This window comes from Pyrus communis, chromosome 14 (genome assembly GCF_963583255.1).
Source record: "Pyrus communis chromosome 14, drPyrComm1.1, whole genome shotgun sequence".
Classification (NCBI taxonomy): Eukaryota; Viridiplantae; Streptophyta; class Magnoliopsida; order Rosales; family Rosaceae; genus Pyrus; species Pyrus communis.
In genome coordinates, this window is record NC_084816.1 from 16,721,095 (window position 1) to 16,745,582 (window position 24,488).

At 36.0% G+C, this 24,488-nt stretch overlaps 3 protein-coding genes across 3 annotated transcripts; 2 read left to right on the forward strand and 1 right to left on the reverse strand.

The window, feature by feature from the left end:
- Window positions 1–1,731: 1,731 nt before the first annotated feature.
- Window positions 1,732–2,454, reverse strand: LOC137714466 (uncharacterized). Its single transcript, XM_068453675.1, has one exon. It carries the CDS (start codon window positions 2,452–2,454, stop codon window positions 1,732–1,734), a length of 723 nt encoding a protein of 240 aa, XP_068309776.1.
- Window positions 2,455–7,055: 4,601 nt separating this feature from the next.
- On the forward strand, window positions 7,056–12,094 carry LOC137715942 (mitochondrial import inner membrane translocase subunit TIM50). Its single transcript, XM_068455308.1, has 10 exons — window positions 7,056–7,466; window positions 7,857–7,948; window positions 8,816–8,852; window positions 9,343–9,404; window positions 9,522–9,635; window positions 10,002–10,106; window positions 10,192–10,290; window positions 10,625–10,781; window positions 10,906–11,008; window positions 11,809–12,094. The coding sequence occupies exons 1-10, from the start codon at window positions 7,190–7,192 to the stop codon at window positions 11,852–11,854; spliced, it is 1,092 nt and encodes a 363-aa protein (XP_068311409.1). The 5' UTR covers window positions 7,056–7,189; the 3' UTR covers window positions 11,855–12,094.
- Window positions 12,095–20,752: 8,658 nt separating this feature from the next.
- Window positions 20,753–22,773, forward strand: LOC137716053 (zinc transporter 11-like). The gene is made up of 3 exons (XM_068455447.1): window positions 20,753–21,324; window positions 21,824–21,864; window positions 21,995–22,773. Exons 1-3 carry the CDS (start codon window positions 20,844–20,846, stop codon window positions 22,508–22,510), a joined length of 1,038 nt encoding a protein of 345 aa, XP_068311548.1. The 5' UTR covers window positions 20,753–20,843; the 3' UTR covers window positions 22,511–22,773.
- Window positions 22,774–24,488: the final 1,715 nt, after the last annotated feature.

The following is a 24,488-nucleotide window of genomic DNA, read 5'->3' on the forward strand; positions in this document are numbered from 1 at the left end:
TGGACCTAAGATTGTCTACTCTCCCTATCCCATATTCTTTCTATCCTTTCTTATAATGTGTAGTCATCGTTAAGTTACGTCAATATTTTATATTAATTTTTTATATAAATAATAAGACAAAAAATAATAAAAATATAAAATATTAATGTAACTGAACCGTGATCATAAAAATAAAAGAAGATGAGAAGAGTATGAAATAAGAAGGGCAGACCATCCAAGTTTGGGAAGCGAATCTTGTATTCTGATGATTTATTTTGTTTGGCTGCATGAGTCAATAGCACGTGTAAAGAATTATACTGTCGATGGAAACTTCAATGTCTCTGAGTATATTAGATTGCAACACAATTTCTTAACGGCATGGGTTACCCAACATTCCTAAATTCTATATGCTATATTCTTTCTTTTTCTTTTGGGCCACTTCAGTACTGCTTTTATGTGCTATATTTACCTTTTCACTAATTTTTCATTTAAGGTGATTAAGTGGTAAATCCAATTATCTCAACATGTATAGAATTACCTAGAACTTTGTGGCTTAGCCTAGTAACTGTGTCAGCTAGAAAATTAGTTTTACAGTACGTAACTCCATGAAAACTGAAGTAAAATCATTTAAAACCTAGCAAATGTCTTTCAGGGATGACACGAAGTCTCTACAGAGTCTCACACTTCTCAATAATGACTAACTAACCCACAATAAGAACTCTATATGCTTGCGGTTATGTTCTTTGTAAAGTCCGCACTCTACTTCAAATTAATAGGCCTATTTTTCAAGAATGAAGAAAGCCTATATAGTTGTTCTCCCCTTGGTGCTGGTTGTTAGAGGTTGGATTGTTGGTTGCTGTTGTTTTCAACCTTCCTGTATTTTTTGTTTTTAACTTGGCCTTTATTGCAGTTGTTGTGTTTGCTTCTGTTGGTTCTCTTTTTAATATAATCTTTTTTTTTTTTTTGGTAAAATCTTTTAATATAATCATTGAATATACTTAAACTCCTTTGTGTACGAAAACCATTTTCTTTGTCAATTTGCACCAAATAGAAAGATTTTAGGTCAATGGGGCCAACAATACATGAATTATCCGATACCGAAACCTAAAACACCACAGTACAAGACAAGTTTAGTTAATTGTCATTATATATATATATAATATAATGTTTCTAAAAGCCGCAGGAGTCGCTTTAAGTCGAGTGCGTGGACAACTCATATTTAAAGACATGGAGCACCTAGATCATTGGGTTCAATATATGGAGATAACCTCATTTGATACAATGAAAGAAATTAAGATTCTACTTAAAAATTAATTGAAAATAAAGGAAGCGATTCCACTGTTTGTAAGCTTATGCGAGATCCTTTGATTATCCAATGTGAAGTTCATTCTTAATATAGAAGACCACCACCAATTTCATTACATCGTTTAAGAACATTCACCACTCCACACAAGAATTTCTCTTTGTTTCCTCGTTCTCTCCGTATTAATTTTTATTTTAAATAAAAGAACAGATTCACTGCATCCAAAATTCATAATGTTACACAACTAAGCATGTAAATAATTCAGATTCATTACAAACGAAGCCAACTCCCAGACACATTAAGTAGAAGATTAAGGAAAAAAAAAAAATCAAGGCTCTGCTAATCAACACCTAAACTTACACAACTAATTATGTAGCAAGCTGGAATAATTTTCAGAAAACATAATGTAAAACATCATATGCTGCCCTGGAAACTATAATTACTACTACTTAAACCATAATTAGTTGTCTTTGTGCTTCAATCCTTAATTCTTCCTTCATTCTTCTAATGAAGTCTTCAACTTTCTTGTTCAATTCTTCAGTACTATTACCAAACCTTCCTGTTCCTTCTTCATCTTCCTCGGCAAGTTTTCCATCTTCTTCTTCCTCTTCTTCTTCTTCTGAAACTAACAAAATACTTTCTGGTTCTTGTTCTTTTTGTTCTTCATAATCTTCAATAACCTTCTCTGCATGTTTTTCTACTTGGTTGATCAAAGGCTCACTTTCATGTTCTTCTTCTGCAGCAACATTTTCTAGCGAGTCCATACTTCCTGCTTTCGCATCTTCCTTTGGCGAAACTGGCTCTTCTGTCTCTAACATTGGCGAACCGAATTCCAAACCACCTTCTCTATTCTTCAAGCTTGTTTCTTCATTGCTAGGATAAGATGACTGCGCCGGAGATCGGGTTAAGCCAGAGTGTTTTGCAAGGAAAACGAAGAGCAGGTTGCATATGAGGAATATGAAGTTCTTGTCAATGGTGTGGGTGAAAAGTTGGTAAGGGAATGTTGAGAAGTAGAAGTTGAAGGAATGGAGGAATGAGAGCATGGATGAGCGGGAAAAGCAGAATGAAAACACAGAAGCTGAAAGCAAAAACTTGGCAACTTTTTTCAGAAGCTGATTATCTATGGAGTTGTAGTAGTAGTTTGTCAAGGTTTGTTGGTTTTGATCATCCATTTTTCTCTTTAGCTAGTTTTAATTGCTAAAGAGGTCTTTGGAAAATTGAGAAAGATAATGGGGTGGTGGAGATGAGTTTGAACTTTCAATTGTTGGAGTCGTCTTTCCAAAGGTGTACATATGCTATATGTGGAAGTTATGGAATATGGAGAGTTATATATAGTAGTCTAGGCTTAAAGAAATTTTAGGTTGGGTGGGCGGTTTTTCAGCACGTGATGTTGTTGATTCAAGCGATATTTTAATTAATGTAATATAAATTATTAGGAGAAGAAATTTAAATTTGGGTATGGTGAAGAAGACATTATTTTAATCAATTTAGCTATGTTTATGTTTGCTTTTAAGATCTTCCTAGCCATCGTATATATGTAGCGGTGAATTCACATATTGAGGAGTCATAAATGAGATAACTTACATGGAACAAGTTCATCACTACCGTAGTGTTATGATACAATAATTCATTGTTATGTATAAGTTTAGAGACAAAACGTCATGGTAAATTCGTTTCATATAAATCATTATCTTTAAATGTTCATCCATTGCACAAGAATTCTCTCTGAAAGATAAAAACTTGCATGCAACCGTTGGATAAAGCGGTTGTTTCACATTCATATTCATGTACTCACATGATGATGTAGCAATTGTGAAACAATTTCATCTTATACAATGGGTGCATACTAAGTTTTGTTCTATTTGGAGGGAGGAGGGATGTTGACATGTTTTTTACTCGACTATGTGGAACTTTCTAGCTGTCAGCCCATTGAGGCATCAGGTAAGAGTAATCTTCACGTTCACCATTTGAGGTGTGACTGCTTTATAAAACTTGATTGAGATAGATGGCAACGACCAGAGAGTTGGGACCACGAAAGAAATTAAATATTGATCAAGTGTTCTATAACAAACCCATGATAGCACCATCGCTTAATTAATACGAGATTGACAGAAGATAACCTAATTAACATCATTGTCAAGTCACATAGTAATACAGTGATATTCTTCTTCACTTGTAAGTTAAAGGTCTTAAGTTCGATTATAGCGAAAGATAAATTTGAACTAAATTATTATGACTAGTCCATTGTAAAGTTTTATAGACACTCCCCTACTCTTATTGTAAATAATATCGAATGTATTACAAATATATCATTTTCATAGGTAAAAAAATGATAATTACACACAAATTTTTCCTCTTATATATATTTTGTCATATTTGACATCATATTGAATAAATCAAATATGAAAAAATAAGAACAAGATTATAAATAAGTGTTAACAAGAAGAAAAAAATGTGCTTAGATATCATTTCAATTAGAAATATATTTTTTTTCTTTCTTCCAATCAAAGATTCGAAATCTCTTCTAACACTAGAAAGAAAAATACAATTAAGCTAAGAGCTACTATCTTGAATATATAATTGACAACATACAATTTGTACTGGTGCAAATAGTATTATTCCTGTGACCCAGAGCAAAAGGTGATAGTTGGTGAAAAATATTGGTTTTTGCGGTTGTTGGAATTAACAGGTTATAGTTGTGGTTGGTTTTGAATTTCTATCGTGTTCAATCCTTCAACTCTAAGCAAATATCATGCAATTTACATTCAGAAATGCTAAGAGATAAAATTTGTAGATAAAATTTTGTAAATTAAATGATATGAAAGATAACGATTGAATTATTATTTAAGCGTTGATAAACGTGTTCATTTCTTATTGATGATACATCATTTGATTTGTAAATTTTAGCCATAAATTTAGTCTCTTTATTATTATCTTCCAGATGAGCTCTTTTCAGCTTCCAAGCTTCATTAATATACACCCAACCAAATCTTTTCATTTTTAAATTAGGATTTACCCTAAATCACTACTCCTTTTTAAGTTTGACCATGCCCACGTTCGAGTCGCGTACGTGTTTGGCATATTATAATTTCGGAGAATTAGTTGTCTTAATAATTCTACGGCATCAAAGAGCATTTTCAAATTAGATGTCAAAATGTCCAAATCAGTAATAACGTTAATGAAAGACAACATTAATGTTTTCCAACCGAGAAACCAAATCTGATGTGGCATGACATGTATTGACATCTCTCTCCATTGCTACCAAATTTGATAGCACCTTCAGATTTTTTAATTAATTATTAAATGCTTTTTATTAATTTTTTATTGGTTTAAACCATTATCATTTTGTTTCTTTTCATTACCAATGGTCCAATGCAAAGAAAATACATATGAATTATTATTATGTTTAAAATTTAACATATCGGTTGGAGATAAAAAATTTAAAAGATGCCAAAGTGCCACGTAAACCTTCAAATTTAAATTTTAAGTTTAAAATTTGACATCTCCTTTGGAGATGGTCTAAGTGCTAAACTAACTATTTAAATAAAAAGGGTCCATAAGAGAAAAATGTTGAGCTTATAAGGGTGATATGATGGATCTATAAGGGCGTTTAATCTTTTGTATACAATTTTACTTCGGCAATTGCAATAACGCTAATTTCATATCAATAAATCTAGGGGAAAAAAAAAGATGGAGCCTTAACGAAATATTTCTGATACTGTTCACTTTTAACGTTAATTACATTTTTACTCTAAAAAGTCACTCTTGATACTTTTCACTTACAACATCTTTTTGTCATTTTGCTTAAAACTTAAAGTATTCAAGCTATTTTCATTAGTTTTCCTAAAAAAAAACTTAGTTATAACTTATAAGTCCCAATTAAAGTTACATGTTGCACATGCTTTGTTGGGGAAGATTATTGCAGAACAAATTATTATTTAGGAAAACTAATGAAAATGACTTGAAAACCTTGAGTTTTAACGATAAAAACAAAATAAAGGGTAAAGTAAATAGTACCCGGATTAACTTTTTAGTGTAAAAATGTGATTTTTCATTAAAGTGAATAATACTAGGAGCTTTTCGTTAAAATTCCTTTTATTCTTTTCTAGTTGGATGTTTTGACTGATAATTTTGTAGTATGATTTTTATTTATTTGGCAATTTAAAATGTTGAGTTCAATGTATTTGGGCTTGGAATTATCTATATATTAATTGGAACTTCTCATGAAAATGGTTTTCCACAACATATTTTTAATAAAAAAACACTTGATAATTTTTTTGTTAATAATAAGAACAAAAAAAAGAGGCCATGACAATATTGTAAATAAATTAAAAGTAGAACTATTATAAATAAGTTGAACGTTGGTTGCAATATTGTGAATAAGTTAAAGTTTGGAGGATATGGTAGTATCGTAAATGAGTTGAAGTTTAGACAGTATCGTAAATAAGTTTAAGTTTGGGCCCATCTATTTCTTCATAATCAATTGTTTCATAAGAACAATTAGTAGTGTCTTTAGAAATAGTTATCGATGCAAACAAATTTTAATTTAATTACGATAATGCCAGAGTCTCCTGTGCATTATTTAAGCTAGAAGTCAATGTGGGTAGCAAGTCCTAGATCTTCTTCTATACTAGTAGTAGCAGTAATGGGTGAATCGCTATCTTAGGTAAGGTTTAGTTTCTTTATTAGAGCAGTAGCCGGCGAATCATTTTTATCAGTCTTCCAATTTCCCTCATCATCATTAAGGCCCTCTGGTTTCACTCTCAAATTGGAACTGGAACCGAGAAATATCAACGGTTTCGTTTGGTGCCGTTCCGTTTAAATTTATTACTAGAATCGTACGATTTGATTTACACTAATTCCGTTTCGGTTCTTGTCAGTTTAAGGTTCCGAATACTGAATCATTTGACTACCAAATCAAATTGGTATTCAAAGTTTACTTGTTTTTTTTCTTCTTGTTTTGCATGCTTGCATTCAAATACGTTTTGTAAAATACGGTTTACAGTTTAATAAATTAAAACATGCTATTGTTTTGTAGCAAATATCTTAAAGATATGTAGTCCCTTGGTGTGATGCCTACTCTATTTGTTCCTTCCCCTTGTTTATCCTTTTAGGTACCGAGCTTTTAAGTAAAAATACATTAACCATTCAAAGATCAAGCAAACCCAAAAGACCCAAATCCTAAGATCAATGAGTCTTTGCGACAATAAGAGAGAACCCAAACCTTCCTAAACACACAAAGTAAACCAAAATTCAACAAATTTGAGCCAACATAAACTACATGAAACGATAAACACCCAATTCAACTATTTAATTTAATTAATTATTTATATTTACTGTTCGGTCCGGTTCTAACTGGTTCTGCCAATATGAAAATCAAAATCGATATGAATGGTTTGGTTTGGTTCTTGAACCTAAGTTGACTTTCTTTTGTCAACAAGAGATTTTAAAGATTATTTTGTCGCAATTTGATTTGGTTTAGCACTTCCACGGTTTTTAGGCCCACCCCTGCTAGTAGACTCGTTTTTTAGACGAGTCCTGCTAGCATTTCTTAAAGATGAATTACTTCCTCTCAGTCCTAACATTTTTGTGGAATTGGAAATTTTTTTAAGTATTCAACTATTTATATTATTATATTTAGCATACTGGATCGTATTTTGGACACACTGAAAAAACTCTATAAGTCGGGAACCAAACAGAGAGTCTCTTGACGAAACTAGAAACAACTAGAGGATAACCGACGTACAAATACCCCTGGAAATGTTCATGACAAATTCCATTCCAATACCCAAACAGCCCCTTCTTTCTCTCTCTTTCACTTTCAGTCTCTCTCTCTCCTCAAAACCCTACTCCAATCCCAAACCCCCACACAGCGATCACAACCAAAACCTCTCTAAAACCCTAGCAATGTCCTCGATACTGCTTCGTTCCCGTTCACTCTCTCGGCTATTAAAGGCCAATGGACGCCTATTGAGCTCCGATGTGTCTTCAACGCCTCCCAAAGAACCACTCGTCGAAACCCAATCCCTAATCTCCAATCCCACATCTCCACCTCCGCCTCCACCGCCGCCACCAAGCGCTCCGGCTCCGAACGCTTCAAGTAGCAAATCTTGGAACTTCCTCAAGTACTCCCTCATTGGCGCGATCACTGGAGCCACTGCTGCTGTTGGTTATGTCTCGTATGGTATGAGCTATGCTGGTCTGGAAATGTTGGTTTATTTTTGTCTGCTTGGTGTTTTTTAAGGGTTTTGAAGTGAAACTTGATGTGGGTTTTGGCTGCAAAGATTAAGAAAGGCTCGCTTTTTGGTGTTTTAGATTAATTCGTGATAAGGAATTTGTATATATCGGCGAATTGATTGAACAATGTTGAATTGCAAGATTTGGGATTTGATTTGGTCGTGATAATTGGGTTTCTCATTTTTATTCTTTTACTTTTTGGTTTGTGGAAGAGAAACTTAATGTGGGTTTCTGATAAACAGTTATTCTCTGTGTTTGTAATATTGGGTTAATGTGGTCGGTCTTATGTTTCTTGGTGAAAGATAGAGTGAATCTTGGATTTGCATTCATTTTGCAGCATACTCTTTGGATGAAATTGACGAAAAGACCAAGGCTCTCCGAGCAGCACCTTCAACTATCAAGGTGGCAGATGATGCGTCTGCCCTTGAAGTAAGTATGACATAGAACTTTGTTTTAGGAACGCAATTACTTAGCTGTCCGCATGACTTAATAGTGCAAAATAACAATTTTATTCAAGTAACTTAACCTGAAAAAGACACGAGGAAGAGAAAGAATGTAAGGATTCATTTGTATTGTGATGCGGAACAAGTTTTTAGATGATTACTTTGGTTGTAGTTTTTTCAATTATTAATACTTCAAAACATGTTTGATATGAAAATGGAAAATTGCCTGCAAATTTAGATAAATTTAAAACATGTTTGAGATGAGTTTATGAGAAGAGTGAAAATAGTCTAAAGCATTTGATTGACATGGTTTGGAAACAATATCCCGTCATTTTCTTAATATTGAATCCATTCTAGTGGGTTTAATGCGCATCATGTGATTGTCAGACACATAGGACTTGAAAATTCTTGACCTGTACAGAGGATGTCCTTCAACTGGTAATAGTGTTTGGTCAACTACCTTTGGCCCGGTCATCTGAGCTAACTTTGGTCAGTCCAGTGGGAGGGCTTGAACCATGAAAAAAAGTATTTTGTTAAAATATGGTCCAAGCCTTTATTTAGGACTGTTTTTCAAGGATTCAAATCCGCCTATCCGGTTTTGGCAACTCTATATACACCTATTCTATGCTGTAGTTTGCATGAGCTGGGTTGCTTATTACTAAATCTTTGAACAGTTAGTTTATGTGTTCTAAGCTGTCTGCTACAGAAGACAGATAAGTAGTAGGTTGCATTTAGTTTGCATTGTATAGGTTGTTGGGCCTTGCTTTTTATTATACATTATATTATCATTATTACCTCCACAATTTGATGAGTCTTCAATAGACTAACATTTAGCGATCTATTTCTTCTGCAGAAATTTAAAAGTCGGGTATACTCTTCTGCAGTTACAGGTGAGATCCTTAACCATGCAGTCTGAGAACCTTTTCCAGTCTTTTTTTTTTTATCAATGATCGACTTTTGTTAATTTTCTTTATTCTGGGTCCTGTTACGTAGATGATGCATTGAGTTAACTGCAACCTCTTTTTCTTTTACTTTTGTATTCTAGTAAATATATGTTATCTCCTGAGCATATAGTTACCTATTTCATTATGACCAACATTAGAAAATGAATGACAGAACTAGTCATTAATCTTTTGATCCAACTCTTTATCACAGAGTGGTGAATTGTTTACCAAAGCATAATATGTTTATATATTTTGATGATATATTTTCAAAAAAGTATATTGATTGTACACATTCTATAGTGCTACTCCACGCTATAAAATTTGACAGAGCTCATTTGGTTTAACTTCTCACGGGATGAGCCTGACGTTTAGAAGCAGACGAATTAATTCTCATATTGTTGCTCACAGTATGATGATTGTTTTTTGTATATTTCAGTTCCTGCTAAAGCAGTTGAAGCTTACATTGATGCAAGGAGGACGATTGAAGAACAAATTCGAGTATGTTTTTATTTTCTTTTAACCTTTTTTCTCTGCTTCCGCGTTGTGATTTTGATTGTAACTCTTGTCTAAAGAGCTTATGGTTGCTTGATTCAAATGTTTCTTACTTTCATATAGGGCTATACTGAACCATATGCGGAGAAGCTTCTTCCAGATTTGCATCCCATGGAGAAACATGTTTTTACCCTTGTTCTGGATCTCCAGGAGACATTACTATACTCTTATTGGACGGTAAGGCTGGTTGAGGCATTTTTATCTCCAACACAAGACATTGCACTCTTATGCTGGCAAGATTTGGCATGTTCTTAGAAGATTTATTTGGTAGTCTTATGTACATGTTTATGCAATCTCATGATTTCTAAGCAATGAATTTTTTCCACATTTGTTCGTGTCTTCGTAAAGTGTTCTGCATTGCAGTTTGGTAGTGTTATGTTCATGTTTATGCAATCTCATGATTTCTAAGAACGATTTTTTTTCCACATTTGTTCATGTCTTCGTAAAGTGTTCTGCATTACAGTTCAGAGCCTTGAAGGCTTTTTTTTTTCTTTTCGTTTTGGTGTGGTTAATGACACTCATGTTTCTTTTTGGCATATAAAGCGAGAAAAGGGCTGGCAGACTATCAAAAGACCTGGAGTTGATGCTTTTTTGGAACATCTTGCTCAGTTTTATGAAATCATCGTGTATTCAGACTATTCAAATATGGTATTCAGTATTTCACTTATACGTTGTTGTTACTTGTTCTCTTGGAAATTACTGACAGAGTTGTACTGTATTTTGGTAAATGTAGTATGTAGATCCTGTAATGGAGAGACTGGACACCAAGCATTGTGTACGATATAGGCTGGGAAAGGCTGCCACTAGGTATCAGAATGGAAAACATTATAGGGTAAGTTTGTTGGGCACTTGTTTCATTACATGATGTTCAATTTCCTCTTTTCTGTACCTTTTTGTTGATTTACAGCTTTGAACATGGTATTTATTTTGTATGTTTTGTGGCTCTAGCCTTTGCCAATGCAGTATCTCTCTAAGCAAATTGCTATTAACTGTCTCCCGCAACCAATAAGCTTACTTGTGTGCCATGTCAAACCATGAAATAATTGATGAACTCCAATGTGCATTCATTCGAAACCAGTTTCCTCCCTTTCTTGGTTAATTCATATTCTATTCTGATTTTGACATATGTGATTAGTAAAGATATGAGATGTAGTTCCTCTTGGCAGGACCTTTCAAAACTTAACAGAGATCCAAAAAAGATCATCTATCTGAGTGCACACGCACGAGAAAATAGTCTTCAGCCTGAAAATGGTGCTATAATAAAGCCATATAAGAATGAGTTAGATGACACAGCTCTTGTGGATTTCATACCATTTCTTGAATGTAAGTCATCTGTGATTTTCATTTCTTGTAGCACCAGTGGACTTCACATTATTTCTATGTTAAATCAACTCCTGAAGCTTGTGAGAAATGCGTTACCACCTCATTGTGCTTGGTTTATGTGCAGTTGTTGCCCGCAATCCTCCAGCAGATATTAGGCAAGTACTAGCATCGTATGAAGGGCGTGATATTCCTGCAGAGTTCATTAGGCGATCTAAAGAGCATCAAAAGTAAGTCTTAGTGTTTGTATTTAATTTTGTGATTAAAAAGGTCAACTGTGTCATTTTCATGTTTATTCACTTAATGCTACATTAACAAGTCACTAACACAATAGCTGTTGCTAATCCTCTCCTATTTGTACATAGAAATCCTAGCATCCTCAATACGACATGTTTGAGATTCATTGTATAATTCTTAGGGTGAAGTGCCGATTTAGTCCTTGAACTATTACCTCAGTGAAAATTAGGTCCTTGAATTTATTTTTCGGTAAAATAAGTCCCTAAATTCATTAAAAATTGCTAATTTTATCCCTATTATTATATTCAAAGCTATTTTATCCAATTTTTCTTCAACTTAAGTTACTTGACACACTTTAGAGTGTAATACCGTCATTTTCTCGCCTATAAGCCCTTCACATTTCATATAGGTTGCGAATCTAACATCTAATTTACCCTCCAAAGTTAACTTACACTAATTCTTAAGTAAAACTATCAATTTACCCTCCAAAGTTAACTCCATACACTATTTCTTTATGGAAAACTACCAATCTACCCTCTAATGTGTATCACATGCAAGTAACGTGACTTAAATTGACGGAAAATTGAATATAGTAGCTTCAAATATAATATTATGGATGTAATTGGCAGATTTTTATAATTCAAGAACTAATTTTTCTGAAAAAATAGTTCAGGGACCTAATTTTCATTGAGGTGATAATTGAGAGACTAAATTGGCAATTCACCCTAATTCTTATACTACTGATGTTACTATTGTGTGATGTGAGAATCTGTCTCAATCTATGACATTGCAGGCGAATACAAGAATCGAAGCAGCAGGGTCGATTTTGGCGACGTTGAGATCAGGAGGCCGAGTCAAGAGTATTGTAAAGACTAGGTGATGTTTTCAAGTACAACTGGCTAAAGGATTTTCGAGTCAGTGTCAAAGTAGCTATCGAGAAAGTTCCGGAGAAATGAAATTTTGAATCGATCATAATTCTTTTGCGGCATGGATTTGACATTACAAAGTGATATTTTGGCGGAAAATTTCTATGAACAGCAGAATTTTGGCTCACAGCAATTGATATTTTGTAATGCCCTGTGAACAAAGGATTTGTAACTCGTTTATTTTCGTCGTTTCCAGCATCTGTGTTGTCTGGACTGATTAACTGGAAAAATCTGCTCAATTAGTCACTCAAGCTTATACGTTGTGGCAGATGGGACTCTGTCGTATTTTTATTTTTTATTTTTTATTTTATTCATCAAATGTCTTCCATTTGCTTAATGGCAGAAATAGGTACACCTTCCTCACCATTTTGTTTTCTTTTTGCAATCTTTTTGATTTTTCACCTACGTTACTAAACGATTACTACAGTAGAGACCAGTATTTCTGTAACTAGCCAAACTCATTTCATAATTAGGTAATTCAAAACTCTCCAACTCATTTTTAGTTTTCTTTCATAGTTCTTAGATCCTTAATCATGATTTATGTAAAGCCAACAGTAGCAGCTGAGGTATTGGGTAATATCAGAGTGCCTGGCGAATAACGAATACAAAATTATGATATTATTCATTCCATTGAAATCAAATGGACAAGAGTAAAGACAACTATAAACTAAGTTATTTCTCAAACTATATTACAAGCATTATATGTAGAGACTTAAATTTAAGAAACCCTACTGTGCAAAATTCCAAATATACCCTGATATAAAATCAAATCAAATCTTTAATTAAATTCTTAAACAAACTTACAAATTTCAACACCCTTTGTCACGCTCAGATCCCAAGATATGTTCAGGATCGACACATGATGTCACTTACCTATGTACTTATCCAGCTATCATGTCTTGCCTTTGGGACATGACCAAAAACAAACTGACAGTTCAACAGTTTCCTCTTATTTCATGGTTGCATCTAATATTTGTGTTAGACTGTTAACATACCCAAGACAGGATCATGCCATCGTAATTCACCAATCCAAACTTTCTTGTGGCATTTCATCTTCCACATATCTTATAATGATTTCCAACACAATCCTACAATCACAATAAATAATTGATTCAAGGGTCCACAATTAACATACAACTACGTTGATCAACCAACCAGATTAAATATCACTTGACTAGTTTTAATAAAGCTAACCTCCATAACGTTTGCCATATTTCTCTACTTGAAATCCAGATATCCAGCATTGTAACCCTAAGTTACAACCACAATTGGAAATTTGAGCAACTTCTGTCACGCCCTAATCCCAAAATATGTTCAGGATCGACACGTGACACCACCACACACATGTTCATCTTTCATGCCTCGCCTTTGAGACATGACCCAAACACAAATAAGTGGTTCGACAACACATTAATATTTTCTTTTTATGTTATGGCTGCATATAACCTCTGTGTTAGACTACCTATGTACCTTAAGGCAGGATCAAACCATTCGTAACTCTGACATTTGTCATGGTACTTTATAGCAGAAAACATAGAGTTCCAGAATCACTCAATGTAACCCGTCGAGCATAAATCACTAGATTTCAGACTACATAACAAAACCATATGACAACCAGGATTTTCATTTTGCTATCCACATCCATTACAATGTTTTTCAACATCATTCCATACTCACATCAATTAATCGATTTAATGACCCAAAGATGAATAATATAGCTATGCTAATCCACCAACCAAATTAAGTATTAATTCACAAAATTTAGTAAAGCCAATCGCTGTATTTCTTCACTTGGATCCCAAGCAATGTTGTAATCCCTAATTTACCAACACAAATATTTATCCTGAGCAATTTATGTTCACACTAATCTAGGGTTTTAGACTAACTCAACATAATTGACCAAAAGCTGGGATTTTGGACCGCTCAACGAAATCTCACTAGGAAGTGGTCGTCCATTGCAGATTTACCAAGCAAAACCATAGGTATGCATCAAATGGTGTGGCCCCCAATGCCGATTAACCAAGCAGGACCACCCATGAGCACCATGTAACCAAGTAGGTAGTGGCCCCCAATGCGGATTAAACAAGTAGAGTCACCCCTAGAATGTGTATGGTCCCCTGATGCAGATTAACCAAGTAAGATCATATCCTATAGTACTAGGTAGTGGTCACCCATCGCAGATATACCAAGCATGATCACGCATAGGATGTGTATGGTCCCCTATTGTAGATATACCAAGCAGAACGATAATCTATAATACTAGGTAGTGATCACCCATCGCGGATATACTAAGCATGATCACCCCTAGAATGCATATAGTCCCTCATCACGGATATACCAAGCATGATCAATCCTAGAATGCGTATAGTCCCTCATCGTGGATATATCAAGCATGATCACCCATAAAATATATGTGGTCCCCCATTTCGGATATACCAAGCATGACCATAATCTATAATACTAGGTCGTGATCACTCATCGCGGATATACTAAGCATGACCACCCTAGAATGCGTGTGGTTCCTCATCATAGATATACCAAGCAGACAGTGGCAAAGCCAGAAATTATCGGGAGAAGGGGTGGAATTTAAAAGGGTAAAAGATTCCAAAAATGACATGCCCCAACCCTGATATCCCTACATACCAGGGTAGGAACGTGCTGACCGACACTCGAGGGTGATGAAGCCATTTTAACATGCATGCAAGTAAAGAATAAGTAATTAGAACGATCATGCAAAAGCAGGAATGTGTTTAGAGTATACACCTACTAAAAATAATATGGAAGAATTACTAGGAAAAGATACGAACAAGTGAATGATACCGAGATTGAGGAGACTTGAGGATACCTTTTAGAGTCCTGACGCCGGGATCATATACCTTGATCCTAAATCCTGAGGGGGCGCAAAAACAGAAAAGGTGAGTGGACCAAAGTTTATAATAATACTAATAATAGGAAAACCATTTCTATTTTTGAACATAGTAACCTCCTGTTTTGAAAACTCATATATAATACTACATATAGATTTATGAAAAATCCTATTATGCCATACAAAACATTTGTAAAACATGTACGTGTAAAATCATGCTCAATAATGCTGAAAACGCCGCCCGAATGCAAATTCGTAAATCTCATCAATGATGTACTCAACTAGGGGTATCATAGTCACCCGAAGGCAGTACCTGTCCATCACCCGAAGGTGAAGTTGAATAACATGTCCATCACTTGAATGTGAAGCTGTATAAAATAGCATACATCCACACCGACACTAGTTGTGGCTAGTGAAACTGTCCGACACTGCTTTCGGCAGTGAAGCTGGGGGTATATCATATATCATATCTCTCTCCTCCTCATCAACTGTGTCCTATGGCCATAGACATCTATACCCGTGGTGTGCGGGTGTGTCGTATGATAACCCACTAGGTAAGTACCAAAAACATATCTCAAAATCTCGTATCAAACATCAGAGCTCAATAGCTCAAACCTTGTCTCATAAATCCATGATAAACCATAATCATAAATCCATAATAAACATATTTTTGAATCCATAGAATTTCATAACTAACAATCCAATGATTCATAACCCTTAGTAATATATAAATCCGATAAATCATAATTATTCGGTAAAAACAATCTAAATAAATTATAAGTATGAAAATCCGTAAAACATATTATAAATCATGCTCCATTCATAAAATATGCAATGCATGCTAGGCTACCACTCATAGATATTTTATTGCCTGATAGCCGCTCGAACTAGCATGAATGGGATCCCTTCCACCGATGCACCTAAAGGCACATAAAGACCATTTAGTAAAACTCTACTAAAAGGGTCGAATTTGGGAAAACGGACGGCGGATTCGGACTCGGCACGTTGAGAAACCTAAAGAGAGTCCTTGAGTTCCCCCCATACGCCATCAAGGGGAGGTGGCCGGAAGGCCACGCGCCGCCGCATGTGATGGTTTCCAACGAACGGAAACCCAATTTTTTGACTAACTCTAAAAATTACCAAATTTTACAGGCAAGTAGATCTCAATGAGAGACATAATTTTCATACCTGGGCCAAAGTCCAATTCGGTCAGGAAACACCTCAAATCACCCTCGATCTGCTGGAACCCTAGAAATGGGTGTTTTCCAATTTGTCTTCAAATCGAACTTTGACGCCCCAAAACTTATGGGTGGTGGTACTTGCAGAAATGGTGAATTTTTGCCGATTTCCCCACGGTGCTGCCAGCGCTATCCCCATGAAACCAAGACAAAAAATTGTCGGGTTTGTGGTGGAACTTGAAGAATGAGGGTCGTGGAGTCGAGTGCAGGTGGTGGCAAGCCTTGGATCACCGGAAAAACGACGGAAAAATTGACGGAAACCGTCATTAGGAACCAAGTCGCGACATGGAGCTGGTGGGGGGATCCGGTGCTTCTCATTCTCTCTCCCTTCCCTCCTTTATTTCTTTCCTCATTGGTCACTCTCTCCTTTCCTCCTTCCCGATTAGTCAGCACCTTCCTCATTTTTCTCCTTTCTCTTTTCTCCTGTCCATCCATCTCTCTTCTTTCTCTTCTTTCCTTTCCATCCCAGCCACAAATGTGGCATCATCTCATGGCTCCAACAAAATCTGGAGCCTTCCAGATTTATGGTCAAATGATCATTTTGCCCTCGACTTCGTTTGTTAATAACTCCTTCTTTATAACTCAAAATTACGTTTCGTTTACGCCCATGCGTTCGTAACGATGAGTACTATGAGGATACTCCAATAAAATGGATCTTACATGACACAACAAGACGGTCAACAAAAGTCAACGTTTTACCTCGGAGGGCATTTTCGTAAATTTACATATTAAAATTATAAAAACCGTAATCTTTGGGGATGGTTCGTTACAAAAAAAATTTAGACAACTAAATCCTTTTAGATAATGGACAATATTAATTTCGTTCAACACAAATTTAGACAATCGAATCATTTTTGTATACTCTGATCCACCATTACAAACCAATAGACATTATTGATGAACTTATAATTTCAAAACCCATTTAATTGAGAATTCAGGAGCAACAAAAATTAGCTAGGATATTAACTTCCGCTCAAATATAATCTCTCTCTTACCAAAAACAAATGGACTATCAAAATATCAACAAGTTGTAGCTATCCTAGCAACAAAAGGCTCCATTAATAACCGAGTCGAGAAGTAAAAAATGACACCCAAGATTAGAGATATGGGCAGAGCTGGCAAAGCTTGATGTTACACTGACCACAAAATAAGAGTGCACTCGAGTCCCAAAATAATGGCAAGATAACACTGTAGAAAACGAAATCCCCTAGACCAAGTTTAATACCTTTGTATTGAACATTTTGCTACCTTCCCTTCATCTCTATTACCGTCACTTTCCTCGTTCACTACCTCAACATTAACAACGGTATACTCAGAATTACCACCATTTTCATTCCCATTTTGATTCACATTGCCCCTGGAAATTGATTCTTTAGATAATTCTTTGAGGCATTAAATCAAACACATGGAGTGTGTATAAAGACTAGCAAAAAGCAGTACGAGAGATAGATGGAGGAAGATTATCAAACACCTAGAGATAGGTGGAGGAAGACTATCAAACTCTGTCGGCGACCCACTCCTAATTCCGTTGTTCGACGACGAAGCATCAGACGCCTAGAGTTTCAATATTAACTGATCAATTAAGCAATTGGCAATCCCCAAATGAAAAAAAAAAAAAAAAAATCTTTCAACTCGAAATTGCTTATGAAACACAAAATTCAAATACCCAAAAACCCATTTGTGCAAAAACTAATTGAATTGGAAAAGAACGAACCCTTGAGCTTTTGGGGTTGGGGGGGGGGGGGGGGGCCGAAAAGAACGAACCTCTGAGCGTTATGTGCTTTGATTTGTTCTGGAAATAGGGGAATGAGGTGAAAAGGTAACGGGCTAAAGGCTTACACGTCGTCCCACATACTTTTTTTAGATCACAAAACGAAACGGTGTCATTTTGCTTAAGGATTAAAAATAATAAAAAATTAACGCACTCTGCTGCAGCAGCAGAAAACCAAAGAGCGGGCTGAGCAACTATCACTTCTAACGGGACCAGAGGGGCAGAAACCACCACTCCTAGGCTTGATTTCCGGCGAGAAGAGGGGTGGCCATCCTCCTTGCTCCTCTGTAGCTTTGCCAGTGGAAGCAGAACCATAGGCATAGTCTAATAGCATAGGTAGTGATCACTCATCGCAGATATACCAATCATGATGACCCTTAAAGAACGTATAGTCCCTCGTTGCGAATATACCAAGAAAGACCATCCATGTACTACACTGCTACATGGTGCAGTCACATCATCACACATCACACCTCCTACTTCAACTCAACACCTATGATTTACACTTGAGTAAATACACTATCAATCCCACGTGACTAACAAAATATATTGTCATACAAACATATAAGTTCTACATAATACTTCTAATAAGGTTTCATGCTCGTCTTTCATACTAGCAATCACACATATCGTTATATCATCTAGAAGTTCAATAATCACATAAATTTCAGTAAGGTGCCAATCGCATACAAACCGAAGCATACATCCCTCAGGATGGCTCGCTGGCCAAGGTAGACCCACTAGGCTCTATGAGATATCTAGTAAGGTTAATTTCAGTACTTAAGAACGACTTAGAACATTTTGACTAGAAGTCAACCCTCAGTCAACTGGGTCAATGGTATGGTCAACAACCCTAGTAATCCAATCCGGAAGATTCGTATGTCAAATTTCCATTATGTAAATTTCTAAGGTCCTCATATAATGCGTATAGCAACATACTATAATTTCATAATGACCTAACTGTCAGATCCTCGTCTACTACAAAGGTTAATAATCTAAGATTATTCAATCCGGAAGATACGTACATCGGATTTATGATCCGTAAATTTCTAAGGTCCTCACATAATACATATAACAACATACTATAATTTCATAATGATCCAACAATCGGATCCTCGTCTACTGCAAAGGTCAAGTGGCGGCCATTTACGAAACTATGATCAAACAACAGAATCATGCCAAACGGACAACAGAATTGAATTCAGGGTATGAAACTAAGCATAGAAACACAAGGTCAGTTTTTTGCATCCATTAGTTCAGACTATTTATACAGAAACCAAAACTAAAAACGCGTTTATTCTTAAAAACAAATACATGGAACCATAGTTAATGGTAGAGTTTGTTCTTGTCGATTTGTTTATTGAAGAATTCCACACAGGGAATTAGCTTTGCCGTCAAGCAATGCATTTGCACAGTTGTGCCGTTGAGCCAACGTCCAATTGGTACTCCATCAGTTTTTTGGACATTGACATGATACATACTTTTCAATTGCCATCTTAACGTTATTAGTGATATGTATATTAAACGTCAAACAACCAAGTGTGTATTCGACAATGATTAAACATACGAAAATCATAGATAAGGGGCACATGTTCGGACAAAAATGACCAAAAAAATTATAGAAATTGTGTGTTGTGTCCCGACCCAAGAAAAAGTCGGGTGTGTGTCTACATTCTTAGAAAAATAAACCATTATTAAATTGAAAAAAGAAAATATTATAAACATTGTCGGTTTGGTTTGAGCCAGGCAATAGGTTCAAACCCTGTGATATTTCTTGCGGATCATCCCATAGTTTATAGGTGTAGCTGTGATATTCAACGTAAGTTGTAAATATGGTAGATATTATGTTTTAATATAATAGATTGCAATTTATACTCCACTTCATTGAATAAATAATATATATCGTTGTACGTAAAATAAATAAATAAAGGAGATTGGGTTTGTCAACTAGTTTTCTCAAAGGTAAAAAACATTTGATTAATTAAAAAAAACAGTGAACATCATCGATAAAGAATACAAGTCCATAATAACAAATGCAACATAAAAACAATACAAACCTAACTACATAACATCCAAGCAACCAAAAAATAACGCCCATAAAGACAAAACTTACATCACTTTCTAAAGAACTTGAAAAAAATGACGCTTTCCATAAAGATGTTACCTTATGATAATATTCTTATAGAAGTGGTAAGAAATGTTCCATCGAATTATAGAAAACAAGGCTGGTTCTTGTGAATTTTTTTTTTTGTTTGATGCTCTTGTGAATTTCTGTGTGTGACGAGATATTTGTCATTTTATAAAGAGTAATGCTATACTAACTACCTGGTTATACCTTCAATTGTACTCTCTCTCTCATCGAGATAGAGCCCATCAACGCATATGAGTCTCCTTTTTATTAGAGATGGTACAAATAATTATATAATTTGATGGTTAAAGTAGCATTTTTGTTTTACAAAATAGGGTTCGTGGAATCTTCCCCAACAAAACAAAAAATAAAATAAAATAAGTAATTCATAAAAATCTCCAACCCCACACAAGAAACAGAAAGCGATTGCGTCCGTTCATTCCAAGTCAAGTTGTGGATAGATGTTTGAAAACCAAAATCCACCACCCATTTCTTAAAGGGAATTGTTATTAGCACTCTAAAAATCTCATTTTACATTTCAAACTTTTTATATTTGGAAAGAAAAATATATTGATGAGAAGTGTAGAATGAGATTTTTGAAGTGCCAATAACATTTCCCTTCTCAAATCCTATGTCACAAAAGATTCTCCGGAAAATAACAACTGTTGAGTCGTTATCATACAACAACTGTATTGCATAGATTGTAGTACAAACCCCTCTTCCCATATTTTCCACTTTCATCTTCTTCGTACAACTCTTTTTTTCTTCCACCCAATAAGTATGTACTACAACCAAACCTTCACACTTCAACCCCCACCATTTATAACCACACCCACAACTAAATCCGTTTAACCCAATGCCCCTCTCTCCGTCCTCTCCAAACCCAAAAGTCAACAACGATGGCTCCACCTCTCCCTCGCTTACTCCTCTTCTGTTCTCTCCTCCTCCTTTGCCTCACCATCCCCGTTTTAGCCCACAGCGGCCACGACGACGACGACGAAACTGAACCCGCCACCAACGACAGCGAAACCCCGCATGACCTCCGTTCGAGGCCTCTAATACTAGTCAAGATTTGGTGCCTCATCATAATATTTTTTGGGACGTTCGTACCCGGAGTTTCGCCTTATTTCTTCAAGTGGAATGAAGGGTTCTTGGTTTTGGGTACGCAGTTTGCTGGAGGTGTGTTTTTTGGTACGGCGATGCTGCACTTTCTAAGTGATTCCAATGAGACTTTCAAGGACTTGACCAAAAAAGAATACCCTTTTGCATTTATGTTGGCTTGTGGGGGATTCTTGCTTACAATGCTTGCTGATTGTGTCATTTCCTATGTGTTCCTCAAGAATAAGAGCGGTGTGTCTGCTGCTGATCTTCAGGTTCAGGGTAAGTGCTTTTGGTGTTTTAGATTTTGTTCTCTTTGCTTGCTTAGTGAGTGAAATTTCTTGAACGGGAAATGATTAAGACGCACGCTTTTCAGCCTTTCACACGCCCTCTTTAATCATTTCCGTCGATTTTGTTTGATTCTTTCAAATCCGATGGCTAGAAGTATAGAAATATACTTTCTGCCTGTTTTCGTTTGAATTATTCAGTTCGATGACCAGAAATATAAAATTATAAAGGGACTAAAAGTGTGTTGAAAATCAGTCCTTGAATAAACAACTGTTTGATGTTGGATTTTTGTTTTTTGGTAACAACTGTAGTCTATGAGATTTGAACTCCGACCTCCTCAAACTTAACAAAGTGGAGATGGGGGTGCCACTAAACGAACTGTATGTGTGTTTTTGCTGAGAATTGTGATTGCGACAATAATTTATGAAGCAAAACTAAGCTTGAGGTTGACTGTAAAACTAAGACAGTCGTGATAGTTTATTTTTCACTACAGGTAATATTGAGCAGGGAAAGGGTGGTCAATATGGCACTCAGGTAAGATATATACTTGCTAATTTCATATATCTTCTGGTGGTAATCGTATCAGGATTTCCATACGTATTGGGGGATTACTTGGTGGCCGTTCTGACACTAACTCGAAACTTGTTTTTGATTGACCCGGCAGAGCCATAACCACTTTGCAAATGCAGTGGTTGCAAGCGCTACTTCACTTGGGGACAGCATCTTGTTGATAGTAGCCTTGTGTTTCCACTCTGTGTTTGAGGGCATTGCAATTGGAGTCGCTGAGACTAAAGCCGATGCTTGGAAAGCCTTATGGACAATTTCTCTTCACAAGGTATTTGCGGCCATTGCCATGGGCATTGCTCTCCTTCGAATGATGCCTAACCGTCCCTTCTTATCATGCGCTGCCTACGCTTTTGCATTTGCTATTTCAAGTCCTATTGGTGTGGCAATCGGAATCCTAATAGATGCGACAACCCAAGGAGCTGTGGCTGATTGGATATTCGCGATTTCAATGGCTCTAGCATGTGGAGTGTTCATATACGTAGCAATAAACCATTTATTGGCAAAGGGCTATACACCCGACAGAGCAGTTTCAGTTGACAAGCCCCAGTACAAGTTTCTGGCAGTTTTGTTAGGCATTGGAGTAATAGCTGTTGTGATGATTTGGGACACTTGAAGTCATTGTTCGTGCATGATTTGTTTGTGGAAGATTGCGTTCGGAAGTATAGATTCGTTAGTAGCAAGGCAAAGGGTTGATATATGTGATTTTGGTTTTATTTTGATTTTTGCAATCATAAGTTATTAGTTCAGGATAGAGAGCAGTGTTGTAATGATCGCCAAATGTTTTTAATTCGTATGCATATTGATACAGTTATAAACAGATGCTTTCCGGGTTTATATATATAAGCAATATCTGGGGCAGAGGATTCGAGCTCAGTACCTCAGGCGCAGGAGTAAACATCCTTAACCACAAGCTCTCGTGCACTTTTCAGGTTGATTCAAACAACACTTTCTGTGGTTTCGTATGTGTATACTAAGCAGGACAGTGACCCTCAAGTTTAATGTTTCTGGACCATCCCTTCTTATCATGCCCGGCATATGGTTTTCTGCCTCCATTTCCATTCCAACGGGTATCGGAGTTGGGCACAACTCAAGGTAGAAGGCAGATTGGATCTCCGCCATTTCGATAGGTGTGGCATGCGGTCTGTTCATATACGTATCCATAAACCATCTGCTTTCAAAGGGCTATACAGCTCCCATGGCAGTCTCCGTTGACACACCCCATTACAAAGTTTCTGGTTGTGTTGTTTGGGATTGTAGTAGTAGTATCGGTTGTCACAATCTGGGACACTTGATATAATCGTGCCAAGCTCGATGTCTATTTGATTCTATCCTCGATATCGCTGGTAAAATGAATAAAAATAATGCTAACTATTGATTATCCTGTTCACCTTGATTCATGACTAGATTCCCACTAAAGCACAGATTCAGAATGGAAAAATTGGCATATATATGCAGCACAGACAATCAATGCAGTCTGTTCTTCAACTAATCACACAACTCATGATTATTAACACCAAAGTGAAACAGTTTATTTGAAAAGCTTCGCCGTAAACAAACGGAAAGACATAATTTCAGAAAGGAGAAACTCCCAACGGTTGCGAAACTTCTCCTTCAATACCTGTTTTAACTGATTTCAAGCAGGTGGTATTGCTGTTAAGAACTCTATCATCGTATTGTAAAAACTGTCTCGTTTAGCCACTAAAAAAAATGACGCTCCGAATGAGAGATTCTTGATATATTCTTATAAAAATAGTAAGAAATGGGGTTTGGGGTTTGTGGAATATTCTTCAAGAAAACCAAAAAATTACAAATAAATAATTCATGGCAAATCTACAACCCCACACAAAATATAGAAAGCGATTGCGTACGTTTACTCCAGGTCAAGTCGTCGATGGATGTTTGAAAACCAAAATCTACCACCCATTTTCTCTTCTTCTATGTCATCAAATATTCTAATAGTCCTCCGAAATATAGTCATTAAATCTTTATTTTTTTACGTTCTAACTAAAAACTTGGAGTTTAAAAAGTTAGAAGTATCCGACAATTCAGATAACCATATTAAATCCTGTCAATATCATACAATTGTATTGGGAGTGTATTCAATTTCATCTTCATAGTACAACTCTCTCTTTTTCTTCCCCCCATAAAGTACGTACTACAACCAAACCCATTAAAACCAATGCCCCTTTCTCCCTCCTCTCCAAACCTACAAGTCAACAACGGTGGCTCCACTGTTGGTATATGGTCCAGCCCATGATGAATGTTCTAGATTATCTAGTAAGCAAGTGAGGTGGCTGGAGCATGCTAGACAATTCGAGCATGTTATTAAGTTGATGGAGAGTACTAGCTTCCTTGGTTGCAAATGGAAAGATCTAGAAGCTACAATTTTGTAGCTAGTCTAGAATTATCTAAATTAGAGGTTGGTAGAATATTCTAGAAACTAGAAACTAGTTCTAGTTTGTAGAAGGAATTATAAACTAGTAGAATGGCAAGCCCTCACCTATAAATATGGGTGTAGTGTTGTAATCAAGTAACCAAGTGTGAGTAGCAAAGGATCAAGTCCAAAGCTAGAGTTCCACTCCAAGAGTGAG